The sequence below is a fragment of the Phocoena phocoena genome, chromosome 19 (genome assembly GCF_963924675.1).
Source record: "Phocoena phocoena chromosome 19, mPhoPho1.1, whole genome shotgun sequence".
Lineage (NCBI taxonomy): Eukaryota > Metazoa > Chordata > Mammalia > Artiodactyla > Phocoenidae > Phocoena > Phocoena phocoena.
The window spans coordinates 49,888,730-49,912,812 of NC_089237.1; the positions used below are offsets into that span (position 1 = coordinate 49,888,730).

At 46.7% G+C, this 24,083-nt stretch overlaps 1 protein-coding gene across 2 annotated transcripts; it reads left to right on the forward strand.

Moving 5' to 3' along the window:
* Nucleotides 1-1,888: 1,888 nt before the first annotated feature.
* DHX33 (DEAH-box helicase 33) lies at nt 1,889-23,780 on the forward strand. Of its 2 annotated transcripts, XM_065897252.1 has the most exons (12): nt 1,889-2,177; nt 4,916-5,076; nt 5,958-6,185; nt 6,330-6,500; nt 9,861-10,046; nt 10,792-10,903; nt 12,059-12,218; nt 12,377-12,465; nt 15,584-15,711; nt 16,096-16,299; nt 17,963-18,049; nt 23,472-23,780. In XM_065897252.1, exons 1-12 carry the CDS (start codon nt 1,889-1,891, stop codon nt 23,778-23,780), a joined length of 2,124 nt encoding a protein of 707 aa, XP_065753324.1. The 2 variants fall into 2 exon arrangements, with proteins under 2 accessions (XP_065753324.1, XP_065753325.1); XM_065897253.1 differs by lacking the exon at nt 4,916-5,076 and having other exon boundaries at nt 2,013-2,177.
* Nucleotides 23,781-24,083: the final 303 nt, after the last annotated feature.

The following is a 24,083-nucleotide window of genomic DNA, read 5'->3' on the forward strand; positions in this document are numbered from 1 at the left end:
AGTGTTTTAAACTGACAGATTTCCAATGAAAATCTTCATTTGGGGCTCTTCTTGAAAAAACAAAAAACTGGAAGATCTGGCAGTACCAGGCCTGCATGGCACCTGCTGCCGAGAGATAACTAGTGGCTGTTTCTAGAGACAGGGCACTTGCTCTATCAAGAGATTATTTCACTCATTTGTATTACCTACCTGGTACTCTTGTAATCATTTGGAGCATATGTCCCCTCCAATAGGTTACTCTGGAAAGCACACTGGGAAGAAGGACTGAGGTCTGTCTTTTACATACTCAGAATCCATAATTTGAGAGCTAACAGATTTTGCTATGGTCTGAATGTCTGTGTCCCCCCAAAATTCATGCTGAAATCCCAATGCCTGATGTGATGGTATTTAGGAAGTGACGCCTTTGGGAGGTGCTTAAGTCATGAAGTGGAAGCCTCATGAATGGGATTAATGCCTTATAAAATAGCTCCAGAGAGATTCCTAGCCCCTTCCATCACGTGAGGATGCAGCAAGAAGGCAGCAGCTATGAACCAGGAAGAGGGCCCTCACCAGAAAGTAACCATGCTGGCACCTCCAGAACTGCAAGCAATAACTTTCTGTTGTTGATAAACCACTCAGTCTGTGGTATCATAGCAGCCTGAAAAGACTAAGACAGTTGTTTCCATTTAATTTTGGGTTGACTTTCTAAATTAATACTTAGAAGGAAGTAGAATTTTGTCAGTTATTCTTAAATACGTATCTGCTATTAGTTCGACATGCACATTTTCAGTAAACCCTGGTCTCTATACTACCAGCAACTGGAGAAAAATTACCTCTGACCTGGAGGAAAGGGGAAGGAGGATTTTTAATAGGTTCATAAATAGGGCAAGTCTCATGGAAATGAACTTCAGAAGATGCCTGATGTCCTTCACATGGGTTGAAGCTTATGATGAATTCTCTGGAAATCACTTTTCCTGTATGCAGAGCAAACAGCTGCTTGCTGGTCTTTCTGTGGCGAATTAGCAAATTCTCTAAGAGCTTTGAATTTAGGAGGGGAAGGAGGAACTAATCATATCCTACTTTCCTGCTGGAGTTCTGAATCTTTTCATTGATTGGCGTGTGTATGATGGCGCTGGGAGCCCCGTAAAGAACTTGAGAGTCTGGCACGAATATTTTGGGAAAGGAAGGATAAAAGACAATTTTAGTTCCATCAGACTCCCTCTTTCCCTGCTTGTATTACAGGAGCAGACCATGTCCTTTGGGATAGCAACTTTCTGAGGAGAATGTATGATTGTCATAGACTATATATCTTTCTTTTTCTGTGACACAAGATGATCACCAGTATCCTTCTCAACATTCAGATTTTGTGACATCTGAATGACTCATCTCAGAGGCTCAGTTTCTTCATCTGTAAGTTGGGGATGATATCAGTATCTACTATATAACATCAGTTATTTGGAGGATTAAATAACCAATATTTGTGTGCACCTCATTAATTTTACAAAATTAAATACTTTACTTGAAGAGCGACTATTATTGTGGCAGAGGAAGGGAAACGCGTGTTTACTGGAAGGAAATACTGTTAGCAGGACAAGAAAACCATGGTTGTTATCCAAAGGACCCACGGAACCGTACACCCAGTCCTTCACTGTTGTCGCTCCGGACCTTTTTCCGGTTGTACCTCGGACCCTGCTCTCCCCGCCCTCGGGAAATGAAAGCCTGCTCACGCTGCCAGTGCATGCTGGGAGTTGGAGTCCCCTTTATAAAGGCTGCGGGTCGCGGTGATATCAGCGGCGTCGCTGGGAGCCACCAGCACGTGGCGGGAAGGGGCGGCGCGCGCTAGCTGTCGGCTCCCGGGAGCAGCAGGAGCTGCTTGCTTTCGCGCCTCCAGTCGTGTTGCCCTCCCGACATGCCCGAGGAGGCGGGCTTCCCGCCGGGCAAGAGATTCCGGCCGGGCGCCGGGCTTTTGAGGCGCGCCGGGTCCTGCCCTCACGGGCGGCGAGTGGTGATGCTGCTGACCGCGGGCGGCGGCGGCGGCGGAGGAGGAGGTGGCCGGAGGCAGCAGCCACCCCTGGCCCAGCCCTCGGTCAGCCCCTACCGTGAGGCCGTGGAGCTGCAGCGCCGGAGTCTGCCCATCTTCCAGGCGCGGGGGCAGCTGTTGGCCCAGCTCCGAAACCTGGACAGCGCCGTCCTCCTCGGTGGGTGGCCGCGCCGGCGCGTCCTTCCTCTCTCCCCGTTCGAGCTCCGCGAGAACAGCTTTTCTTAGGTGTTTCTCCCCGTCTTTCACTCGTTTCTACAACAAACCAGACTGCCTTTTCTGTTTGGGGCCAGGAGAGGGGCCTCGGAGTCAGACAAGCCCGTTCTGGAGGTGCTCACAGCCGGTGCGAGTGACTCGCGCCTTCGGCAAAGACTCGCCTTCTGTGCGGAAGGGTAGAGGGACGCAGCGGGAACTTTGGGAGCTTAGAAGAGTGGATCTGAGCCAGTCGGGGAGGGAAGCGTTGGACGCAGAGGAGAGAGCCTGCAGCATAAGAGACAAAGTGGAGGCGAGAGACGGTCCGGTCTGACGGAAGTAGCAGTTTCTGGTGCACGAATTAAGAGGCAGAGTTGAGGGCCGGGGACCAATTGCAAGGGGCTGTGATCCCCAACGTTTAAGTAAGAGGAGCTCCTGAAGGACCGAGAGGATGAGCCTCCAAAGAGGTGAAGGAGATCCAGGAGAGTTGATAACCTAAGGAACAGAGTTGTAAGAGGAAGGGAGTGAACAGATGCAGCAATGAAAATAGGGACCAGAAAATAGGGACCCAAAAAGTGCCCACTGGATTGGATGCGAAGTATCAATTGGAGATCGAGTTGAGCGCTGTTTCGGCAGAGCTCTGGGAGCTGATTTGTCACTGGGCTGAGAAATAGGTAGGAGGTGAGGGCGTGAAGGCAGTGGGAGCAGGCTTCTGTTTTGACAAAAAAGAGGGGGACCTAGAGGAACTTTCAGATATCATAGGTTCAGGGGAAGAACTCAGTAGAGAAGGAGGCTGAAGATGCAAAGCGGGCACTAATAGAGCAGAGACAGAGGGCATGGGGAACGGGGGCCCTTGGCAACAAGGGCTAGATGCAGAGCGGGCCTGGATATCCAAGAGGAGGATGGATATCCAAGAGGAGGATGGATATCCAAGAGGAGGATGGATATCCAAGAGGCTGGGGGGCTGGAGAAGGGAGGTAAGAATGGGGGTGACTGCAGAAAAGCTTGCAGGGGGAAGTGGCGAGAGATCACCTCTGAGGACTTCACTTTCCTGTGAAGAAGGCACGGGAGCTCTGATGAGGATGGGAATTACAGGGTCCTTGGGGAGGACGGGGACAAATGAAGGGCTGCAGAAACAAGGACAAGGATCAGCAGTGGTGCTCGTGCCCAGGTGCATTTAGCCCCACGGCAAACTCAGGTCAGTGTCAGCACAGTTGGGTTATTTTACTATAGCAACGCTCAGTTTCTTGGTGTAGGAGCAAAAAAGATGGACAGGGAGACATTGATCCCAGTTTGGATTTTGCCTGATGAACTCAGCAGGAGGAGTGTAGAATAATCAAATTCTTCGTCCATGATTCGTGTCCGGGTCAGGAAGGATGAGCAGTCAGAGAGGAGAAAATGGAAGAACCACGGGAATGTAGGACTCTGTGAGGTCAGGGCGGGGTACTGGTAACCGTGAGGGGAGGGTTGCACAGGTTTACAGTTCTTTGTTGTGACGGCACTAGGAAGGGAACACAGGAGGGTAGAAAATAAGGTTGGGTGCTTACTGTATGCAGGTGCTCAAGTACCTGGAAGACATGGACAGGCCATCTCTGCCCCCCAGGGGCCTCTGATATTGGAGGGGGACAGAAACGTTTAAATGCTTTCACACAGTGTAGGGTGATCAGTGATGGACGAGATGAACAAGGCCCTAAGGAACACAGAGGAGGCGGCGCAGCCCCTGGGGGGAGAGTTTGAGGTCTAACGCATCTTGTACAGTTTTGTCACGCAGGCAGCGTGAGGGCAGATGTTTCATAATAGTGTGGGCAAAGGCAGAGGGTTTAAAAGGAGGCGGCTGGCTGGGGAACGGTGAGGAGTTAGCTGTGGCTGCAGTGTAGGAGCAGATGTCTCTCTTCATGGCAGTGCATTTACATCTCGTTTATCCCTTTGAAAAGTAGGACATTTTTTTTTTTTTGCAGTACATGGGCCCCTCACTGTTGTGGCCTCTCCCATTGCAGAGCACAGGCTCAGCGAGCCCGCTCCGCGGCATGTGGGATCTTCCCTGACCGGGGCACGAACCCGTGTCCCCTGCATCGGCAGGCAGACTCTCAACCCCTGCGCCACTGGGGAAGCCCTGTAGAACATTTTTATATAACGTTTGTATTCCATTCTATGTTGTTACTATACTGGTTACTGTTGCTGACCACTTACATTGTTTCTAATTTTTGGCTGTCATGAACAAAGTTGACTAAAACTCTTTTGAAGCTGTATTTTTATACACGTCTTTATTTCCTTAGAATCAGTTCCTGCAAGTGGAATTGTGGGTCAGAGGATACAACATTTTAAAGATTTTCCTAGTATAATGTGGCCCTCCAAGAAACAATCTCAGTTAACATGCTGCTGGCAGTACATGTGGGTACACATTTTCCCGTGGCTTTATCAGCTTAGAGTATTTTCTTATCTTTTCCTTCTGACTTTGATCTGTTTTGTGAAGTATGTTTCAGTTTGCATTTTTTTAAAATTTTGATGTGGACCATTTTTTTTTTAGGCTGCATTGGGTCTTCCTTGAGGTGCTCGGGCTTCTCATTGCGGTGGCTTCTCTTGTTGCGGAGCACAGGCTGTAGGTGCGGGGGTGTCAGTAGTTGTGGCGTGCAGGCTCAGTAGTTGTGGCTCGTGGGCTCTGGGGCACGTCAGTTTGCATTTAAATGAGACTTTTTTCTTTCCTAGGGGAAACCGGCTCTGGGAAGACAACGCAGATCCCTCAGTACCTGTATGAAGGGGGGATTGGCCGCCAGGCCATCATTGCCGTGACCCAGCCTCGTCGAGTGGCTGCTATCTCTCTGGCTACCAGAGTCTCAGACGAGAAGAGAACCGAACTCGGGAAGCTGGTACCTAACTTCCTTCTTTACTGACAGTTCTTGATCCACTAACCCCCACTCCCGGCCCCCTGACTTATTTTTCTGAACAAGACTACTTATACATCTCAAGCTTCTTTCTTGCCACAATTGTTTCAGCCTCTCTCAGAGTTCTTTACCAGTTCCCAAGAGATCAGAGGGTCTGTCAGTCCCACTTGCTTTGCTTTCAAAATCTGTTGGCAACTTGGATAAATTAGCTGTTTTTTTCCTGAGCACTTTTTTTTTTTTTTGCGGTACGCGGGCCTCTCACTGTTATGGCCTCTCCCGTTGCGGAGCACAGGCTCCAGACGCACAGGCTCAGCGGCCATGGCTCACGGGCCCAGCCGCTCCACGGCATGTGGGATCTTCCCGGACCAGGGCACGAACCCGTGTCCCCTGCATCGGCAGGCGGACTCTCAACCACTGCGCCACCAGGGAAGCCCTTCCTGAGCACTTTCAAGGCTTCGGTAACATCTGCTAAGTCTTTTATCTACATATCTTTCTACAAACTTGTAAGCATTTTTCTAGTATATAGGTGGGTATTGAGAATGAGTCCCAGAACTGTATATAAGTCAGATTTATTCGTGTTTGTGTGGGTGTCTACCCATTTGACTTAAAAACATCTTGGACATCTTTTCATATGTGTACATAGCTTCACTTGAAACTATGAAGGAGCTGCGAGGAGGAGGCTAGTTTTAAATTCTTTGTAGTGTTTATCATCATTGCAGTTGAAGGCGTGTGTCCATTGCCTTGGGAGCAGGGCAGGGTCGGATTTGGTCCTGTTCGCTGCGATAGCACCAGTGCCCGGCACCGTGCTGGATACACTGGGTGCTGAACACACGTTTGCTGAGTGAATGAGTGATCTCTCCACACAGGTTGGCTACACGGTGCGCTTCGACGATGTCACCTCGGAGGACACCAAGATCAAGTTCCTGACGGATGGCATGCTTCTGCGCGAGGCCATTTCAGACTCCCTGCTTCGGAAGTACAGCTGCGTCATTTTGGATGAAGCCCATGAACGGACTGTCCACACGGATGTGCTCTTTGGGGTGGTGAAAGCTGCCCAGAAGAGGCGGAAGGAGCTGGGGAAGCTGCCTCTCAAAGTAGGTGCAGCCTGTGCTACTGAGGGACCCAGGGCAGTGGGCATGGGGGGGCGCGGGCCTCCTCGGCGGCCTTCAGGGCTCAGCAGGGGCACAGAAAGGCTGCTCCAAGCTTGTCCCCATCCTCCGCCCCTGTCTCGCACACAGGTGATTGTGATGTCGGCCACGATGGACGTGGACCTGTTCTCCCAGTATTTCAGCGGAGCCCCCGTCCTCTACCTGGAGGGCCGGCAGCACCCGATCCAGATTTTCTACACCAAGCAGCCCCAGCACGATTACCTGCACGCGGCCCTGGTCTCCGTCTTCCAGATCCACCAGGTAGGCACTGGGATGCAGATTCCTGGGAAGGCCTATTTGACCTCGAGCATTCAGCCTTGAAAAGAAAAGCTGCCGAACGAAACCATTTTGTGAGCTGTGTCCTGAAGTTGAATATGGAGTTCGTTTGCCATGTCCACATTTTTATCCTTTTTCTCAGTGTCTTTTTTTTTTTTTCTCTAAAAAACATAATTCAACCCTGACCAGCATCTTTCCTCAGCTGAGCCAGAAAACGTCCATATGTTAAAGCAGTGGCTTGCGAGCATATTTTGATTGGAACCCCCAGTAAGACACACATTTTATATTGCAACCCAGGACACAATGTGTAGAACTGAAGTGAGTCTTAGGAAACAGTCTCCTTTTACTACATGTGATGTCCTCTGGTATTTTCTGTCTCATTGGGAAAAAAAAAAAGTTGGTGTATTAACCAATAATGGGTTGCAATTTAGAGTTTTCTTTTTAAAAAAACAAAAAACTGTACAGAGAAACATTTCCATTTTTTTTTCATTTTATTAAACGTTTACTTAAAATTTCGAGTGATTAAATCTCATTTTTTTGTTTAATTTGTATGAAATCGACTGTTTTTACCTTTCCATTAACTTTCTGAAAAAATCTAGAAGCCAACTTTTGAAAGCTAATTTTTATTTTAAGCTCAGTGATGGGTGTATAGTTTAAAGCTTAAAAAGTCAGGTACTTAGTTCTAAAAAGCTCATAGGGCTTCCCTGGTGGCGCAGTGGTTGAGAGTCCGCCTGCCGATGCAGGGGACGTGGGTTCGTGCCCCAGTCCGGGAAGATCCCACATGCCGCGGAGTGGCTGGGCCCGTGAGCCATGGCCGGTGAGCGTGTGCGTCCGGAACCTGTGCTCCACAACGGGAGAGGCCACAACAGCGAGAGGCCCGCGTACCGCAAAAAAAAAAAAAAAAAAAAGCTACTATTAAAAAGCTCATAAAAGAACAGGAGCTGCTTTCACTTTCCCAGCCTGGATCCTGCTCTTGAAGGTACACCTTCAATTTCTTAACTGTTACCCTTGGATGTTACTTTCCTGTTTCTGAAACATCCTCTCAAAATGATTATATCAGGATGTCTTTTTTTTTTTTAAATTACTTATTTTTGGCTGCGTTCAGTCTTTTTTGCCACGTGCAGGCTTTCTCTAGTTGTGGCAAGCGGGGGCTACTCTTCATTGCAGTGTGCGGGCTTATTGAAGTGGCTTCTCTTGTTGTGGAGCGCGGGCACTAGGTGCACGGGCTTCAGTAGTTGTGTCTCGCAGGCTCTAGAGCGCAGGCTCAGTAGCTGTGGTGCACGGGCTTAGTTGCTCCGCAGCATGTGGGATCTTCCCGGACCAGGGCTTGAACCCGTGTTCCCTGCATTGGCAGGCAGATTCTTAACCACTGCGCCACCAGGGAAGCCCCAGGATGTCTTTTTAAATCAAGTGTCAGTCTTTACAATATGAAGACCCTACATTGTGCACCATCGCAGTGCCTTGTTCCTTGTTCCACACAGTCATACAAGTTTTCTATGTACGTACGGCCAATTTTTCCCCAAGGGTTCTAACATCTATCACGCGCCAATCATGAATACTTTTTATGTGTTGAAACACAATCCACTTTTTCCCGGGTCCTTTATTTATGCTGCTTTTCTGCTCCAAACAGGTTGCTCTCCTAGGCCTCCGCACAGCTGTCCTCTTGGCTCTTCCCTCTGCCACCCTCCTGTGTTGAATCCCACGACAGCACCCCGTGTCTGCCCAACCTCCTGGCCGCATCGGGTGGAGGAGGGGACTTGGGGGTTCAACCACACTGTACTCAGACTTCCAGCTGACACCTGGGTCCTCATGCCGGCACAAGCCCCCGAGGCTCGCTCTGATCCCGAGCCTTTGTGGCTTCTCCAGGGAAGTGGGCTCACCGCTTTCCCACCACCCCGTCTGCACGCTCCCCCGTCGGGACTCCCTCTGCCCGGCCAAGTCACTCACTTCCCGCCCCCCGTCTCTTTATCTTTCAAAAATGGGTTGAAACCCTGTCTTCCTGCGCTTATACCTTCACCGTCATTTTGATAGTATTTGGAGAAGGTCAGTCTGCCTTGTTTAGCTGCTAAAAGCAAACCTGACATGAGGATTTTTCATGAATAGTGCCTGCAGTGCCCTCAGGTTACATGATGGTTTTGATGAGTCCTCCCCTTGATGAAGCTTTGACTGTTGTAGATTTTATCCTGGGAATTCCCTGGCAGTCCAGTGGTTAGGACTCGGTGCTTTTTACTACCGGGGCCCGGGTTCAATCCCTGGTCAGGGAACTGAGATCCTACAAGCCACACCACCAAAAAAAATAATAATGATAAGATTTTATCCTTTCTGTGTGTGTGCACCTCTGAACGTTTGTCCTATTAATACCGGGCTAAAAAACGACATGCACACATATAAATACATAGATAATAAATATATGTATTCATACATAGACATATATATATAGACACATACACATGCACAGCATATAGGTAATTGTTAAACATTTTTCAATTATTTTGTCAAACAAGTACTCTACAAATTAATGTATCTGAACAGATGTCAAAGGAAGATTGGATCAGTGGGCGTGCAGTTAACGCTTACGTGTTCTTCCCTTTGCGAGGTGAAGGATCCAGTTAAGCCTGGGATCTCAATCCCTCGTCCACGTTCAGCGTGCTTTGGGGGTTTATGAAAGTACATTTGATGGCCTCATTCAATTAGGGCTCCTTTTCCAGCATGAGTGCTTCCAGCCATTTCGGTGGATCAGGATTTCCCCAAGTTGTCTCTTTTGTCAGCTCCATCTTTCAAGATGATTATGAAAGGAAGGCAGCTTCATGCAGATTTTAATTGCTTGCCTGATTGTGCTTTTCATGGCATTGTTCTCGCTGCAAAAGCAATCTGGCCATCTTTCTTCAAAATCTCCTTAATTCGTTTTTTTTTTTTTTTTTTTTTTTTTTTTTTTTTTTTGCGGTACGCGGGCCTCTCACCGCTGCGGCCTCTCCCCCTGCAGAGCACAGGCTCCGGATGCGCAGGCCCAGCGGCCATGGCTCACGGGCCCAGCCGCTCCGCGGCATGTGGGATCCCCCCGGACCGGGGCACGAACCCATGTCCCCCGCATCGGCAGGCGGACTCTCAACCACTGCGCCACCAGGGAAGCCCCTTAATTCGTTTTTAAACCTAGCTGGCTAACTCGAGTAAGTTGCAGCCGTGCATTCTCGGTGTGGGTTTTCTCCCAGGGGAGACACCGATGTTTAGGCTCATTTATGTCTCCAGAGTTAAGAAAAATAACTGGGAAAGTTCATCAGTGACCATTGTTCTGTGCAACCTGTGCTCCTGTCAAGGCCTAGTAATCCCACTCTCCCTTTTCTGTAGGAAGCCCCCTCCTCTCAGGACATCCTGGTGTTCCTCACTGGGCAGGAGGAGATCGAAGCCATGAGCAAGACCTGCCGGGACATTGCCAAACACCTCCCCGACGGCTGCCCCTCCATGCTGGTCCTTCCGCTCTATGCCTCCCTGCCCTACGCCCAGCAGCTGCGTGTCTTCCAGGGGGCCCCGAAGGTGAGTGCACCCCTTCTCCTGCCCAGCCCCATCCCTGGGTACCCAGCTGGATGCACCAGTGGGGCCTGTACTCCTGTCAGCAGGCTCCAGATAAGGTGTGTGGGACGGGATGTGCAGGGACCACACATGAACTGGAAAGACGCAGGAGGGTAATGCAGGGCTGCAGACACGACTGTCCCATGGTCAGAACAGGGAGACAGCTGTCCGGGGGTGAGGGAGAGGCAAAGGCAGAAGCCAGGGGCTCAGTGAGTGACTCTTCCAAGGTCCACCGTTAACAGAGCCTGTGTCCACAGTACGTTCCTTGGGTGCCCATGCTGTGCCAGGCACTGTGCCAGCACTTGACACATACTGTCTCTCATCCTCTCGAGAACCGCAAGGTGGGTCACCATCCCAGTTCCGAGGCCCCAAGGGGTGAAGTGACGGTTGCCCAAGGGGCACAGGAGGTAGCTGGCAGGGCCAGGACTCCAGCCCACATCTACCTGCTTCTGAATCTTGTGCCTCTCCCACCACATCTCATTGCCTCAAAATAAACTTTTAAGACTGAAACATTCCCCACACCCTACCCCGCCCCGCCCCGCCCCGCCCAATTTAGTGATCAGCCATTAATATTAATGACTGTCATAATAAAAAAGTCATCTCTTCTTGATCATGCGTGAGTTGTGACAATTCACGGTGAGGAATGTGTTTTAAAACTTCTGAATCATATGTGTGTCATATGGCTCTTTGGTTTTCTTCCTCCTTTTAGGGCTGTCGCAAAGTGATCATTTCAACCAACATCGCTGAAACCTCCATAACCATTACAGGAATAAAATATGTAGTTGACACGGGCATGGTTAAAGCAAAGAAGTATAACCCCGGTGAGAATTTGTAGCTCCTGATGTCTCTTCTCTGTGTAGTGAGCAGCCTGTGTCCCAGTTTCCCTCAGATGATTGTCTCATGTCCATAACTACCTGAGATTCGGGTGGCAGCACCACAGTCCAGCAGTCAGGGCCAGAAAGGCACGTGAGGCAGGAAAGAAGAGCCCAGAAGTGGCACACCTGGGGACAGATGGTCAGGGACCTGGGCAGAGGGCATGCAACCCCGTCAGAAGGTAGGCGAGGATGATGGCTCTCAGGCCAGGGACAGCCTGATACCACATCAGAGGCTTCTTCGGAAATGACATCTGAGCTAGGCTGGTTTGACCTCCAGTCTCCCAGGAAGGAAGCAGACCCCCCCAGGCTGGGGCGAGGCCCTAGCTGTTTCCTGAGTGTGTGCGGTGGGCAGCTTGCTTGAAGTCATTTTTATTCAGGTCTGTTTTCTACCTTGCTTTACTCCACAGAGGATTTGAGGCAGCTGAAATTATGGCTCCCGAACGTTTAATTGAAATGCACTGCTAAGCCTTCAAGGGTGCTGTCATTCATGTGTGTCTCTGGGGACCACGTATGTGAAAGGGCTTGGTTCTCCAGTGCCTGGCACAAAATACACCTTTATAAGAAAATCGGTCTCATTCACTCCTAGGCGTAACAGCATTACATTGTCTCTCTTTTATAATAGAGCAGGAGGGAGGATGCAACACACAGGGGACTGGAGGCATTTCATTTTGGGGTCATCGTTTGATGTGGGACCAACCATCCTGGTTTGCTGGAAACTGTCTCAGTTTTAGCACCGAGAGTCCCAAGTCCTGGGAGACCCCCTTAGTCCTGGGCAAACGGGGCTGTGGTCACCTGTGATCGAAGCCAAGGCCTCTGAGATCTACCCTCTTGGGTCCCTGCCCCAAGCACGAGGTCCTTCTGATGTTTTAGTCACAGGTTTCACACGGTGTTCACAGCAAAGGCCTTGCTTCACCACAGACCGGTCTGGTTTCGTGCTTTCTGACGCAGGCTGGAGCTCTTCTGGACTCGTGTGTCACAGAGAGAGTCCCCGTGTGTCACAGAGAGGGTCCCCGGCACTCTGAGCAGTGCCTCTCGTTGCCCACGCTGCAGAGTTTGTTCATGTGACGAGCAAAGCACTAACACAGGCCATTCTCCCACCAGACAGTGGCCTGGAGGTGTTAGCTGTGCAACGGGTGTCAAAGACCCAGGCCTGGCAACGCACAGGACGGGCTGGCAGAGAGGACAGTGGTATCTGTTACCGGCTCTACACGGAGGATGAGTTTGAGAAGTTTGAGAAGATGACGGTGCCAGAGATCCAAAGGCAGGCCCAAGGGGCTCCCACACCTGCCCTTTGTCCCAAGCCTCCTGTCCCTGTGGCCCATACCCTCCAACTGACTCTCCTTGGTGGGCGGCTCTTGCCTCGCCGGCTGGGGGGTCAGGAACACCTGCGTGAACCACCTGTGTCTCTCACACCTGCAGGTGTAACCTGGCGAGCGTGATGCTGCAGCTCCTCGCAATGAAAGTCCCAAACGTGCTCACCTTTGACTTCATGTCCAAACCATCTCCAGGTAAGTGGGGTCTTTGGGAAAGTGTACAAAATGGACAAAAACAACCAGTGGACTCCAAAAAAAACCAACCAGGTCTTCCAGCGGTCTCCTTTTGTTTAGTATAGTTTGGTGGATAACAACCTTAACTCTCAGAGAAGAAACTCAGAATCATGAAAGGAAAGATGCGGTGCCGTCAGCACCATCGCGGTACAGAATCGGCGGCTTCATGTAGGCATCACGGGCGGGTTCCGAGACCACAGGAACCAGTGAAGGTGGTCGAGGGGGTCCACAGGATACTGCAAACCTAACGAAATCGTACTTTTGCCAGCAAAAGCACTGAAAAGATTGTTTCTTTGCTTTTGACCGGAATTTGATGGGTCCCTGCCCTTCACTGATAATCTCTCCATGGTGAAAGAAAAAATAATGGGGAGTTTTAATGATGGTAGCTTAGTACTTGGCATCTCTTCAACATATACCATTTTCTTTTTTTTCCTCTCCTTTTTTTTTTTAAGTGAAGAAGCACAACTGGTTAAAAAAGTAAATAGTCGATGGGTGTACAGGGCCCCTCCGTGATCTCAGTTTCCCTCCTCTACAGCAACCACTGTGAACATTTCCCAGTGTCTTCTAGAGAAAATCTTTGCCAGTACATATAGTCTTTTATTCATTTATCATATGAATTTTATTTCATCAGTCCTTGGACACATGCATTCCATCCTCCTCCCAGACCGGGGTGCCTGCAGAAAGGGTTGTGATCGGGCATTTCCAGCCCCAGGTGCAACAGCACTTATGGGCCTTTCACTCAGCTTTCCAGCGCTTCTTCCAGAAACAGGCCAAGAGCAAAGGCACCAGCCTTCAAGACTGAGATCAACTTTGCTTTTTTTTTTTTTTTGGCTGCACAGCTTGCGGAATCTTGTTTCCCTGACTGGGGATCGAACCCCGGCCCTCCGCAGTGAGAGCGTGTAGTCCTAACCACTGGACCACCAGGGAATTCCATATAGTCTCTTTTTAAAACACAAATAGCAACACACATTGTGCACTGTTCTACACTTTTTTTTCTTTCTCTTGCTAAATCTCTACATACAAACGAGGCACATTCCTGTCAGGTGGAAATATCGAAGCCACACCTGTGCATCCGTTACCAGGGCTGCAAAGCCTCCAGAGGCTGCCACACTCCCCACCTCAAGTTAACCACCTCCCAGGTTTTGTCCGTGAATCCCTCGCTTTTCTTGAATATTTTATTCCATACACGTGCATTGTTTCGGTTGGCATGTTTATGCCTCGATTTCCCAGTGATCTTCCCTTTTCGTTCATCGTGTTTTGTAAGGTTTATGTCTGATGCATTTTCATTACTAAATACTGTTCTAGTCTATGAATAAACCAAAATGCATTTATCCTTCTCCTACTGATAGACATTGGCACATTGCTTTTTCTTTTTTTTTTTTGTCCCACGATCACTGTCCCCTGCCACTTTCCCCCCTTGGTGTCCATGTGTTTGTTCTCTGCACCTGTGCCTCTATTTCTGCCCTGCAAACCTGTTCATCTGTACCATTTTTCTAGATTCCACATATATGCGTTAATATACGATATTTGTTTTTCTCTTTCTGACTTACTTCGCTCTGTATGACAGTGTCTAGGTCCATCCATGTCTCTGCAAATGACCCAATTTCATTCCTTTTTATGGCTGAGTAATATTCCATTGTATATATGTACCACATCTTCTGTATCCATTCGTCTGGCATGGGCATTTAGGTTGCTTCCATGTCCTGGCTATTGTAAATAGTACTGCAATGAACATTGGGGTGCATGTGTCTTTTTGAATTATGGTTTTCTCAGGGTATATGCCCAGTAGTGGGGTTGCTGGGTTGTATGGTAGTTCTATTTTTAGTTTTTTAAGGAACCTGCATTCTGTTCTCCATAGTGGCTGTATCAATTTACATTCCCATCGACAGTGCAAGAGGGTTCCCTTTTCTCCACACCCTCTCCAGCATTTGTTGTTTGTAGATTTTCTGATGATGCCCATTCTAACTGGTGTGAGGTGATACCTCATTGTAGTTTTGATTTGCATTTCTGTAATAATTAGTGATGTTGAGCATCTTTTCATGTGCCTCTTGGCCATCTGTATGTCTTCTTTGGAGAAATGTCTATTTAGTTCTTCTGCCCATTTTTTTATTAGGTTGTTTGTTTTTTTAATATTGAGCTGCTTGAGCTGTTAATATATTTTAGAGATTAATCCTTTGTCCGTTGTTTCATTTGCAAATAGTTGCTCCCATTCTGAGGGTTGTCTTTTCGTCTTGTTTATAGTTTCCTTTGCTGTACAAAAGCTTTTAAGTGTCCCATTTGTTTATTTTTGGTTTTATTTCCATTACTGTAGGAGGTGGGTCAAAAAAGATCTTTCTGTGATTTATGTCAAAGAGTGTTCTTCCTATGTTTTCCTCTAAGTTTTATAATGTCTGGTCTTACGTTTAGGTCTCTAATCCATTTTGGGTTTATTTTTTGTGCATGGTGTTAGGGAGTGTTCTAATTTCATTCTTTTACATGTAGCTGTCCAGTTTTCCCAGCACACTTATTGAAGAGACTGTCTTCTCCATTGTATATCCTTGCGTCCTTTGTCATAGATTAGTTGACCATAGGTGTGTGGTACATTGCTTTTTTCACTTAATGTATTTTACAGATCATTCCCCTCTGTGTAGATATTTATTACATTCTTAGAATTGCATCTTTATTCTTTAATAGGCAATGCATTTTCATGGTTCAAATTTAAAAAGAATAAGATAGTAAATAGTGTCCTTCTCATCAGGGGCCTCTGAGGCACCTGGTATTTCCATTGTTGTGTGTGAGTGTCTGGAGATGCAGGTCCCTGTACGATGTCCGAGTATATCTGGGGGTGAAATTCATAGGTGTAACTTTGCTGGGTTTCAGATTTACACACATATTGCCAAATTGCAGGCCACTACTTAAAGAGAGTTGAGCTGAAGACAGTGTTGTGCCTAACAGCTTTGAAAAGCACCTCATGGGGACAGTGTGGCTGTGGTCTTCGCTGTGGTTTGACGTCGGCTTCTCAGAAGTGCCCTGAAGTAATGAACTAGCTCCAGCTTCGTCCTGTTCTGAATGTTCGACTCCTTTTTATGTCTTTCTTTAGATCACGTTCAGGCAGCCGTCGCCCAGCTGGAGCTGTTGGGTGCCCTTGAAAACAAAGACGGCCAGCTCACCCTGACTCCAATAGGAAGAAAGATGGCGGCTTTCCCGTTAGAACCCAAATTTGCCAAAGTAAATGATATCCTCTCCTCAGTCCCCTTTCTGTGTGTTATGGGTCAGCCATCCCAGAGGAGACTCCTTAACCCAGTGCTTCTAGATCAGTCTTCTCTTTTTCTCTTAAATAATTATTAACGCCTACTTATTAACGCCTAACTCTGACTTACGCTCAGTGTGGGATTCAAGCCATATTAAGTCATGAGCCCTACCCACATGGAATCACGCGGGGAAGGCAGCCCTCTGTTTTACAGAAAGTAAAATAACATACGTAGTCATGGTTTTAGAAACACCTGCCCCTTAAGGCCTTACAAGGGAAGCTGCAAAAGCAGTATATGGAAGTACTTTATTCAGAAGCCAGGAGAAAACTAGGCTTACACTGTTTTTAATTGTGATTTGCAGACCATCCTCCTGTCCCCCAAATTCCACTGCACGGAGGAGATACTGACCATCATCTCCCTGCTGTCAGTGGACAGCGTTCTCTACAACCCCCCCTCCCGGCGGGATGAAGTGCAGGCTGTGCGGAAGAAGTTCATATCCAGCGAGGGCGATCACATCACCCTGCTTAACATATACCGGGCCTTCAAGAACACAGGCGGAAACAAGGTAGGCCTTGTCTCTTTCCCCTTCTCAAACGATGCCTCCATTTGGGCCTGTGAATGGCAGATGTCATTTCAGAAATGTCTGTGCACAGGGAGGTTACCAGGGAAGGCATGATTCCCGTCTTACCCTCTGCTTATGTTTAACTCATACCTAACGCTGGCCAGTTCGTTAAGTATTTGTTGACCCAGTTTCTTAGCTACAAAATGATTTGTTTCCCCACCTGCCCCTAACTTTCTTCATAGCAGATTTTGCTTGTATTTCAGTTCCCTGGACCAAGATGGAAAATGGCAGTATTTTCTTTCACTTATCAGTAAAATAAAATAGAATAAAATCAGTCATGGTAAGGAGTTCCCTGGTGGCCCAGTGGTTAGGATTCTGGGCTCACTGCCAGGGCCCAGGTTCAATCCTTGGTCAGGGAACTGAGATCCCGCAAGCCGGGTGGCGCGGCCCACCAAAAAAAAAAAAAAAAAAAAAAATCAGTAATTGTGCTATAGCATGCATGCTTTATCTGTGCTTTAATGCAAAAAAAACCAAAAAAAATAGCCACCACCCAGTTTTAGTAGTTGTAAACATTTTGCTGTATTTGCCTCAATTTATTTTTAAGGAAATAAAATGATCTAGACACAACAAGAGCCCTGAGCTGCCCCTTTTGCAGTCCTTCCTCCCTTCTGTAACCCCTGTCAAGTCTGTCTGGGTCCTGGTGGGCAACCATGTGCTTTCACTTTGTATGCGCAGGCGTCGTATGCTGTAAATGCTTCTTCACACTACCTTTTTGCAACTTGTTTCCGTCTCCTCACCTGCAGTGCCCATCCCATCCAGGTCTCTTGTGCACAAGGGGGAGAGTTGCTCTGGGGTCGACACCCAGGAGTGGACCTGCCGGTCTTCGGGCAGCTGCATCAAGCTTTCCCGGCTGGCATGTGCGTCCACAGAGCTGTCAGCACCTCTTTATCCTCCCCGGAGTAGTGTAGAGGAGTTTCGATTTCCACCAGCCTCTCCAGCTCGTAGTTGAAATGACTTTTCATTTTTGCCACGTTGAGGGATGTGAAGTAGTATCTCAGTTATTTGAAACTGCACTGCCTTGATTCCTCAAGAGACCGAGAACCTTTGCTTAAGTTTATTGTCATTTGTAGTTAATCTTCTGTGAGTGGTCCATCCATGTCCTTTGTCGTTTTTCTGCTGGAGTATTGGTCATTTTCTCACTGATTTGTAGGAGTTTATTTATTTATTTTTTAATATATTCTGGAGGTAATCATTCTTTACTGGGTGTAGTGATGCAGATATCCCAGTCATTAGCTTTTTTCATCGTGACTTGACCTATGAAATTTTTTGGTTCTACTTTAGTTTAAATTTTTACTGTTTTCCTTTATGGTTCATGCTTTTTGCTATAAAGATATTTTCCTGTATTTATTTTTGGCAACTGAAGTTTTCCGTCTGAATTAGAACAGTGTTCTAAAAATTATGCTGGGACTTCCCTGGCGGTCCAGCAGTTAAGACTCCGTGCTTCCACTGCAGGGGGCACGGGTTCGATTCCTGGTTGGGGAGCTAAGATCCCGCATGCCGTGTGGTGCGGCCCCCAATTTCTTTTTAATTAAAAATAAAAATTGTGCTATGTTATTTTCTTTATAGAAATAAGAGGACTGTGATATCTCTTTTTTCTCCTATTCAGGATTGGTGCAAAGAGAATTTTGTCCACAGCAAGAATATGATGCTGGTAGCTGAAGTCAGATCACAGCTGAGGGATATCTGCCTAAAGGTATTCTTCCTCCTGGTGTTCACTGGGGGGCTAAGCTGTCACTTTTTTCTAGGTGAAAAATTTCAGGTTGCTTATTGCAAGTGATTGCAAAAAAACCTCTCATTGTAGGAAAATTTTTAAATAAGGAAGAAAGTAAAACTTACCCACAGCTCCACCTCTCCCCAGTTTGGTCTGTTTTTTCATAGCCCTGTTTTTATTTTATTTTATTTTATTTATTTATTTATTTTTTTTGGCGGTACGCGGGCCTCTCACTGCTGTGGCCTCTCCCGTTGCGGAGCACAGGCTCCGGACACGCAGGCTCAGCGGCCGTGGCTCACAGGCCCAGCCACTCCGCAGCATGTGAGATCTTCCCGGACCGGGGCACGAACCCATGTCCCCTGCATTGGCAGGTGGACTCCCAACCACTGCGCCACCAGGGAAGCCCATAGCCCTGTTTTTAAATGAATTTTTTACATCATTAGTTACACTGTATGTATAATTTATATTCAGCTTTTATAAACTTTAAAAGTGTTTTCCAATGTTATTAGAATTCTTCTTAAGGTTTGTTTTTTTAGTGGAAATATCTTTGTTATTTTTATTCAGATTACAAAAACCGTGCATAATTGTTACAGATTGATACATGCAGAAAATAGTGATATATAACGCAGAAAGTGTAAAAGTCTCCTTAATCCTGCCCCTCCAAAGATAAATAATAGTCTGGTGTAGGTCCTTCTAGAATTTTTTCCTGTATATGTATGTTTTTATATATGTGTGGGTATACACATATACGTGGATACATATATAAAATTTTCTCTTTTTTTCTTTATTTTAATAGATTTTTATTGGCGTATAATTGCTTCACAATACTGTGTTAGTTTCTGTTGTACACCAAAGTGGATCAGCCATATGCATACATATAACCCCATATCCTCTCCCTCTTGAGCCTCCCTCCCATCCTCTCTAACCCACCCCTCTAGGTCATTGCAAAGCACCAAGGTGATCTCCCTGTGCTATTCTGCTGCTTCCCACTAGCTGTCTATTTTACATCTGGTAGTGTAAATATGTCGATGCTACTCTAAATCACCCCAGCTTCCCCCTCCCACCCCATGTCCTCAAGTCCATTCTCTAGGTCTACATCTTTATTCCTGCCCTGCAGCTAGGTTCATCAGTACCATTTTTTTTAGATTCCATGTATATATGTTAGCATACGGTATTTTGTTTTTCTCTTTCTGACTTACTTCACTCTATGTGACAGACTCTAGGTCCATCCATCTCACTACAGATAACTCAATTTCATTTCTTTTATAGCTGAGTAATATTCCATTGTATATATCATACCACATCTTCTTATCCATTCATCTGTCGATGGACATTTAGGTTGGCTCTGTGTCCTGGCTATTGTAAATAGTGCTGCAATGAACATTGTGGTACATGTCTCTTTTTGAATTATGGTTTTCTCAGGGTATATGCCCAGTAGTGGGATTGCTGGGTCATATGGTAGTTCTATTTTTAGTTTTTTAAGGAAACTCCGTACTGTTTTCCATAGTGGTTGCATCAGTTTACATTCCCACCAACAGTGCAGAAGGGTTCCCTTTTCACCACACCCTTTCCAGCATTTATTGTTTCTAGATTTTTTGATGGCCATTCTAACCGGTGTGAGGTGATACCTCATTGTAGTTTTGATTTGCATTTCTCTAATAATTAGTGATGTTGAGCATCTTTTCATGTGTCTCTTGGCCATCTGTATGTCTTCCTTGGTGAAATGTCCATTTAGGTCTTCTGCCCTTTTTTTTTTTTTTAATTTATCTATTTATTTATTTTTGGCTGCATTGAGTCTTCGTTGCTGCGTGCGGGCTTTCTCTAGTTGCTGCGAGCGGGGGCTACTCTTCATGGCGGTGCGCAGGCTTCTCATTGCGGTGGCTTGTCTTTGTTGCAGAGCATAGGCTCTAGGCGCGTGGGCTCAGTAGTTGTGGCTTGCAGGCTCTAGAGTGCAGGCTCAGTAGTTGTGGTGCAGGGGCTTAGTTGCTCCACTGCATGTGGGATCTTCCCGGACCAGGGCTCAAACCCATATCCCCTGCATTGGCAGGTGGATTCTTTACCACTGAGCCACCAGGGAAGTCCTTCTGCCCATTTTTTAATTGGATTGTTTGGTTTTTTGATATTGAGCTCCATGAGCTGTTTGTATATTTTGGAGATTAATCCTTTGTTGTTTCATTTGAAAATATTTTCTCCCATTCTGAGGGTTGTCTTTTTGTCTTGTTTATGGTTTCCTTTGGTGTGCAAAAGCTTTTATGTTTAATTAAGTCCCATTTGTTTATTTTTGTTTTTATTTCCATTACTCTAGGAGGTACATCAAAAAAGATCTTGCTGTGATTTATGTCAAAGAGTTTTTTCCTATCTTTTCCTCTAAGAGTTTTATAGTGTCTGATATTACATTTAGGTCTTTTCCACTTGGAGTTTATTTTTGTGTATGGTGTTAGGGAGTGTTCTAATTTCATTCTTTTACATGTAGCTGTCCAGTTTTCCCATCACCACCTATTGAAGAGGCTATCTTTTCTCCATTTTATGTTCTTGCCTCCTTTGTCTTAAATTAGGTGACCATATGTGCGTGATTTTATCTCTGGGCTTTCTATCCTGTTCCATTGATATATATTTCTGTTTCTGTGCCAGTACCATACTGTCTTAATTACTGTAGCTTTGTGATATAGTTTGAACTCAGGGAGCCTGATTCCTCCAGCTCCATTTTTCTTTCTCAAGATTGCTTTGGCTATTCAGGGTCTTTTGTGTTTCCATACGAATTGTAAAATTTTTTGTTCTAATTCTGTGAAGAATGCCATTGGTAGTTCAATAGGGATTGCATTGAATATGTAGATTGCTTTGGGTAGTATAGTCATTTTCACGATATTTGTTCCTCCAATCCAAGAACGTGGTATATTTCTCCATCTGTTTATGTCATCTTTGATTTCTTTCATCAGTGTTTTATAGTTTTCTGAGTACAAGTCTTTCCCCTCCTTAGGCAGGTTTATTCCTGGGTATTTTATTCTTTTTGTTGCGATGGTAAATGGGATTGTTTCCTTAATTTCTCTCTCTGATTTTTTGTTGTTAGTGTATAGGAATGCCAGAGATTTCTGTGCATTAATTTTGCATCTTGCAACCTTACCAAATTCATTGATTAGTTGTAGTTTTCTGGTAGCATCTTTAGGATTTTCTATGTATAGTATCATGTCATCTGCAAACAGTGACAGTTTTACTTCTTCTTTTCCAATTTGTATTCCTTTTATTTCTTTTTCTTCCCTGATTGCCGTGGCTAGGACTTCCAAAACTATGTTGAATAAGAGTGGACATCGTTGTCTTGTTGCTGATCTTGGTGGAAATGCTTTCAGTTTTTCACCATTGAGTATGATGCTTGCTGTGGGTTTGTCATATATAGCCTTTATTATGCTGAGGTAGGTTCCCTCTATGCCCATTTTCTGGAGAGTTTTTGTCATAAACAGGTGTTGAATTTTGTCAAAAGCTTTTACTGTGTCTATTGAGATGATCATATGGTTTTTATTCCTTAATTTGTTAACGTGGTGTATCACATTGATTGATTTGCATATAGTGAAGAATCCTATGGGATGAAGCAAAAGCACTTCTAAGAGGGAAGTTTATAGCAATTCAATCTCACCTCAAGAAACAAGAAAAATCTCAAATAAGCAATCTAACCCTACACTTAAAACAACTAGAGAAAGGAGAACAAAGAAAACCCAAAGTCAGTAGAAGGAAAGAAATCATAACAATCAGAGGGGAAATAAATGAAATAAAAATGAAGAAAACAGGGCTTCCCTGGTGGCGCAGTGGTTGAGAGTCCACCTGCCGATGCAGGGGACACGGGTTCGTGCCCCGGTCCGGGAAGATCCCACATACCACGGAGCGGCTGGGCCCGTGAGCCATGGCTGCTGAGCCTGCGCATCCAGAGCCTGTGCTTCGCAATGGGAGAGGCCACAACAGTAAGAGGCCCGCGTACCGCAAAGAAAAAAAATGAAGAAAACAGTAGCAAAGATCAATAAAACTAAAAGCTGGTTCTTTGAGTAGATAAACAAAATTGATAAACCCTTAGCTAGATTCATCAAGAAAAAAAGGGAGAGGACACAAATCAATAAAATTAGAAATGAAAAAGGAGAAATCACAACTGACACCACAGAAATGCAAAGGATTACTATATGCCAATTGAAACTGTAATTAAAACTCTTCCAACAAACAAAAGTTCAGGACCAGATGGCTTCACAGGTGAATTCTATCGAACATTTAGAGAAGAGCTAACACCAGCCCTTCTCAAACTCTTCCAAAAAATTGCAGAGGGAGAAACACTCCCAAATTCATTCTACGAAGCCACCATCACCCTGATACCAAAACCAGACAAAGATATCACAAAAAAAGAAAATTATAATCCAATATCACTGATGAACACAGGTGCAAAAATCCTGAACAAAATACTAACAAACAGAATCCAACAACACATTCAAAGGATCATACACCATGATAAAATTTTCTTTTTAAAACAAAATGTATAACACTTTGTTTTGCAATTTGCTTTTTTCCACTTGGAGTACTTCTTGAATACTTTGTGTCTAGGCTGTCTTGCAGTGCTTGCATATGTCTATCTCGTTCTTCTTAGTGACTTCATAGCACTTCACTGTATTCACTACAGTTTATTTAGCCAAGCCCCTAATGGTGATGATTTAGGTTGTGCTGTAATGATCATCTTCCTACATAAATGTCTGTGCTCTGGTACACGTAGAATGAACTTTTAGATGGGGAGTTTAGATTTTCATAGACATTGCCAAATCATCAACCAACAAGTTTCCTACGCGCTTATATTCCCTCTTAGAGGACATAATGTTTATATATTCAATGGCTATGACGCGCCACATTTTACCTCAAAGGTGGGCTTGTCTGTGTTCGCGTTCTCCTGTGTTGAGCACTGAGAGAGTGTCTACTTTTTGCTGCTGTGAGCAACTCTGTGGTGACTGTCTTCATGTGTAAGGCGTCTTTTGAGACAGCCCGCGTCGCGGACCATCCGCACGTCCCTAGGGGACAGTTGTCACCCTTACCCAGGCCTGTGCCTGATGCCAGCGGCCCATTGTTAGCACTAGAGGGACTTCTCATAGTAGCGTGCTGTGTTCTGCATTATACCATTTTCGAACCCTTCTTGTACTTGAACAGCTCTCCTGCCACACCATCCCTTGGCTGCGTGAGTTCCCTCATTTTCTATTGACAGTAGACGTGGTGCTCCTCCAGCAGCGCTGATCTCAGGTGTCGCAGGCAGCCGCCCGGGTGTCAGCCTCCACCGTGGGCCCTGCACCCTGGACTGCGCTGGGGGCACGTGGCCCCACCCACCGCGGGTGGCGGCACAGTGCTCACGTCTGGGGTCTTCTCCATGTCTCGCTTCCTCCCAAACCAGATGTCCATGCCGATCCTGTCGTCGCGAGGGGACACAGAGAGCGTCCGCCGCTGCCTGGCGCACAGCCTCTTCATGAGCACCGCCGAGCTGCAGCCTGACGGGTCCTATGCCACCACGGACACCCACCAGCCCGTGGCCATCCACCCCTCGTCCGTCCTCTTCCACTGCAAGCCGGCCTGCGTCGTGTACACGGAGCTGCTCTTCACCAACAAGTGCTACATGCGCGACCTGTGCGTGGTGGACGCCGAGTGGCTGTACGAGGCTGCTCCCGACTTCTTCAGGAGGAAGCTGAGGGCCTCCAGGAACTGAGCCGCCCGGGGTGGGAGCTGGGCCGCAGCTGGCCTCGCCGCGGACTCTCAGGCCGGCACCCAGAGAGGCCGCGGTCGTATCGGGCGGATTATGCCCGGCCTCTGGGAGCTTGAAAGCATCTTTGTCTAAACTCCTCAGACTGAACCACACAGACATGCAGCGACCTTGGAGACTTCAAAATGATGCTTTCGGTTCTTGCTGGGCGACTTTGGGTGACTTAGTTAACTTCTGAGCCTCAGTTTCCCTATCTGCCAAGTGGGGGTGATAATAATAATACTTACAGGGTTGGGGTCATGAGGTTTA

Coding starts and splice junctions, on each gene's coding strand:
- DHX33 (XM_065897252.1), top strand. CDS start 1,889: ATGCCCGAGGAGGCGGGCTTCCCGCCGGGCAAGAGATTCCGGCCGGGC. Junction 10,904..12,058: donor AGCAAAGAAGTATAACCCCG/GTGAGAATTTGT, acceptor TTCTCCCACCAG/ACAGTGGCCTGGAGGTGTTA. Junction 12,219..12,376: donor ACGGTGCCAGAGATCCAAAG/GCAGGCCCAAGG, acceptor TCACACCTGCAG/GTGTAACCTGGCGAGCGTGA.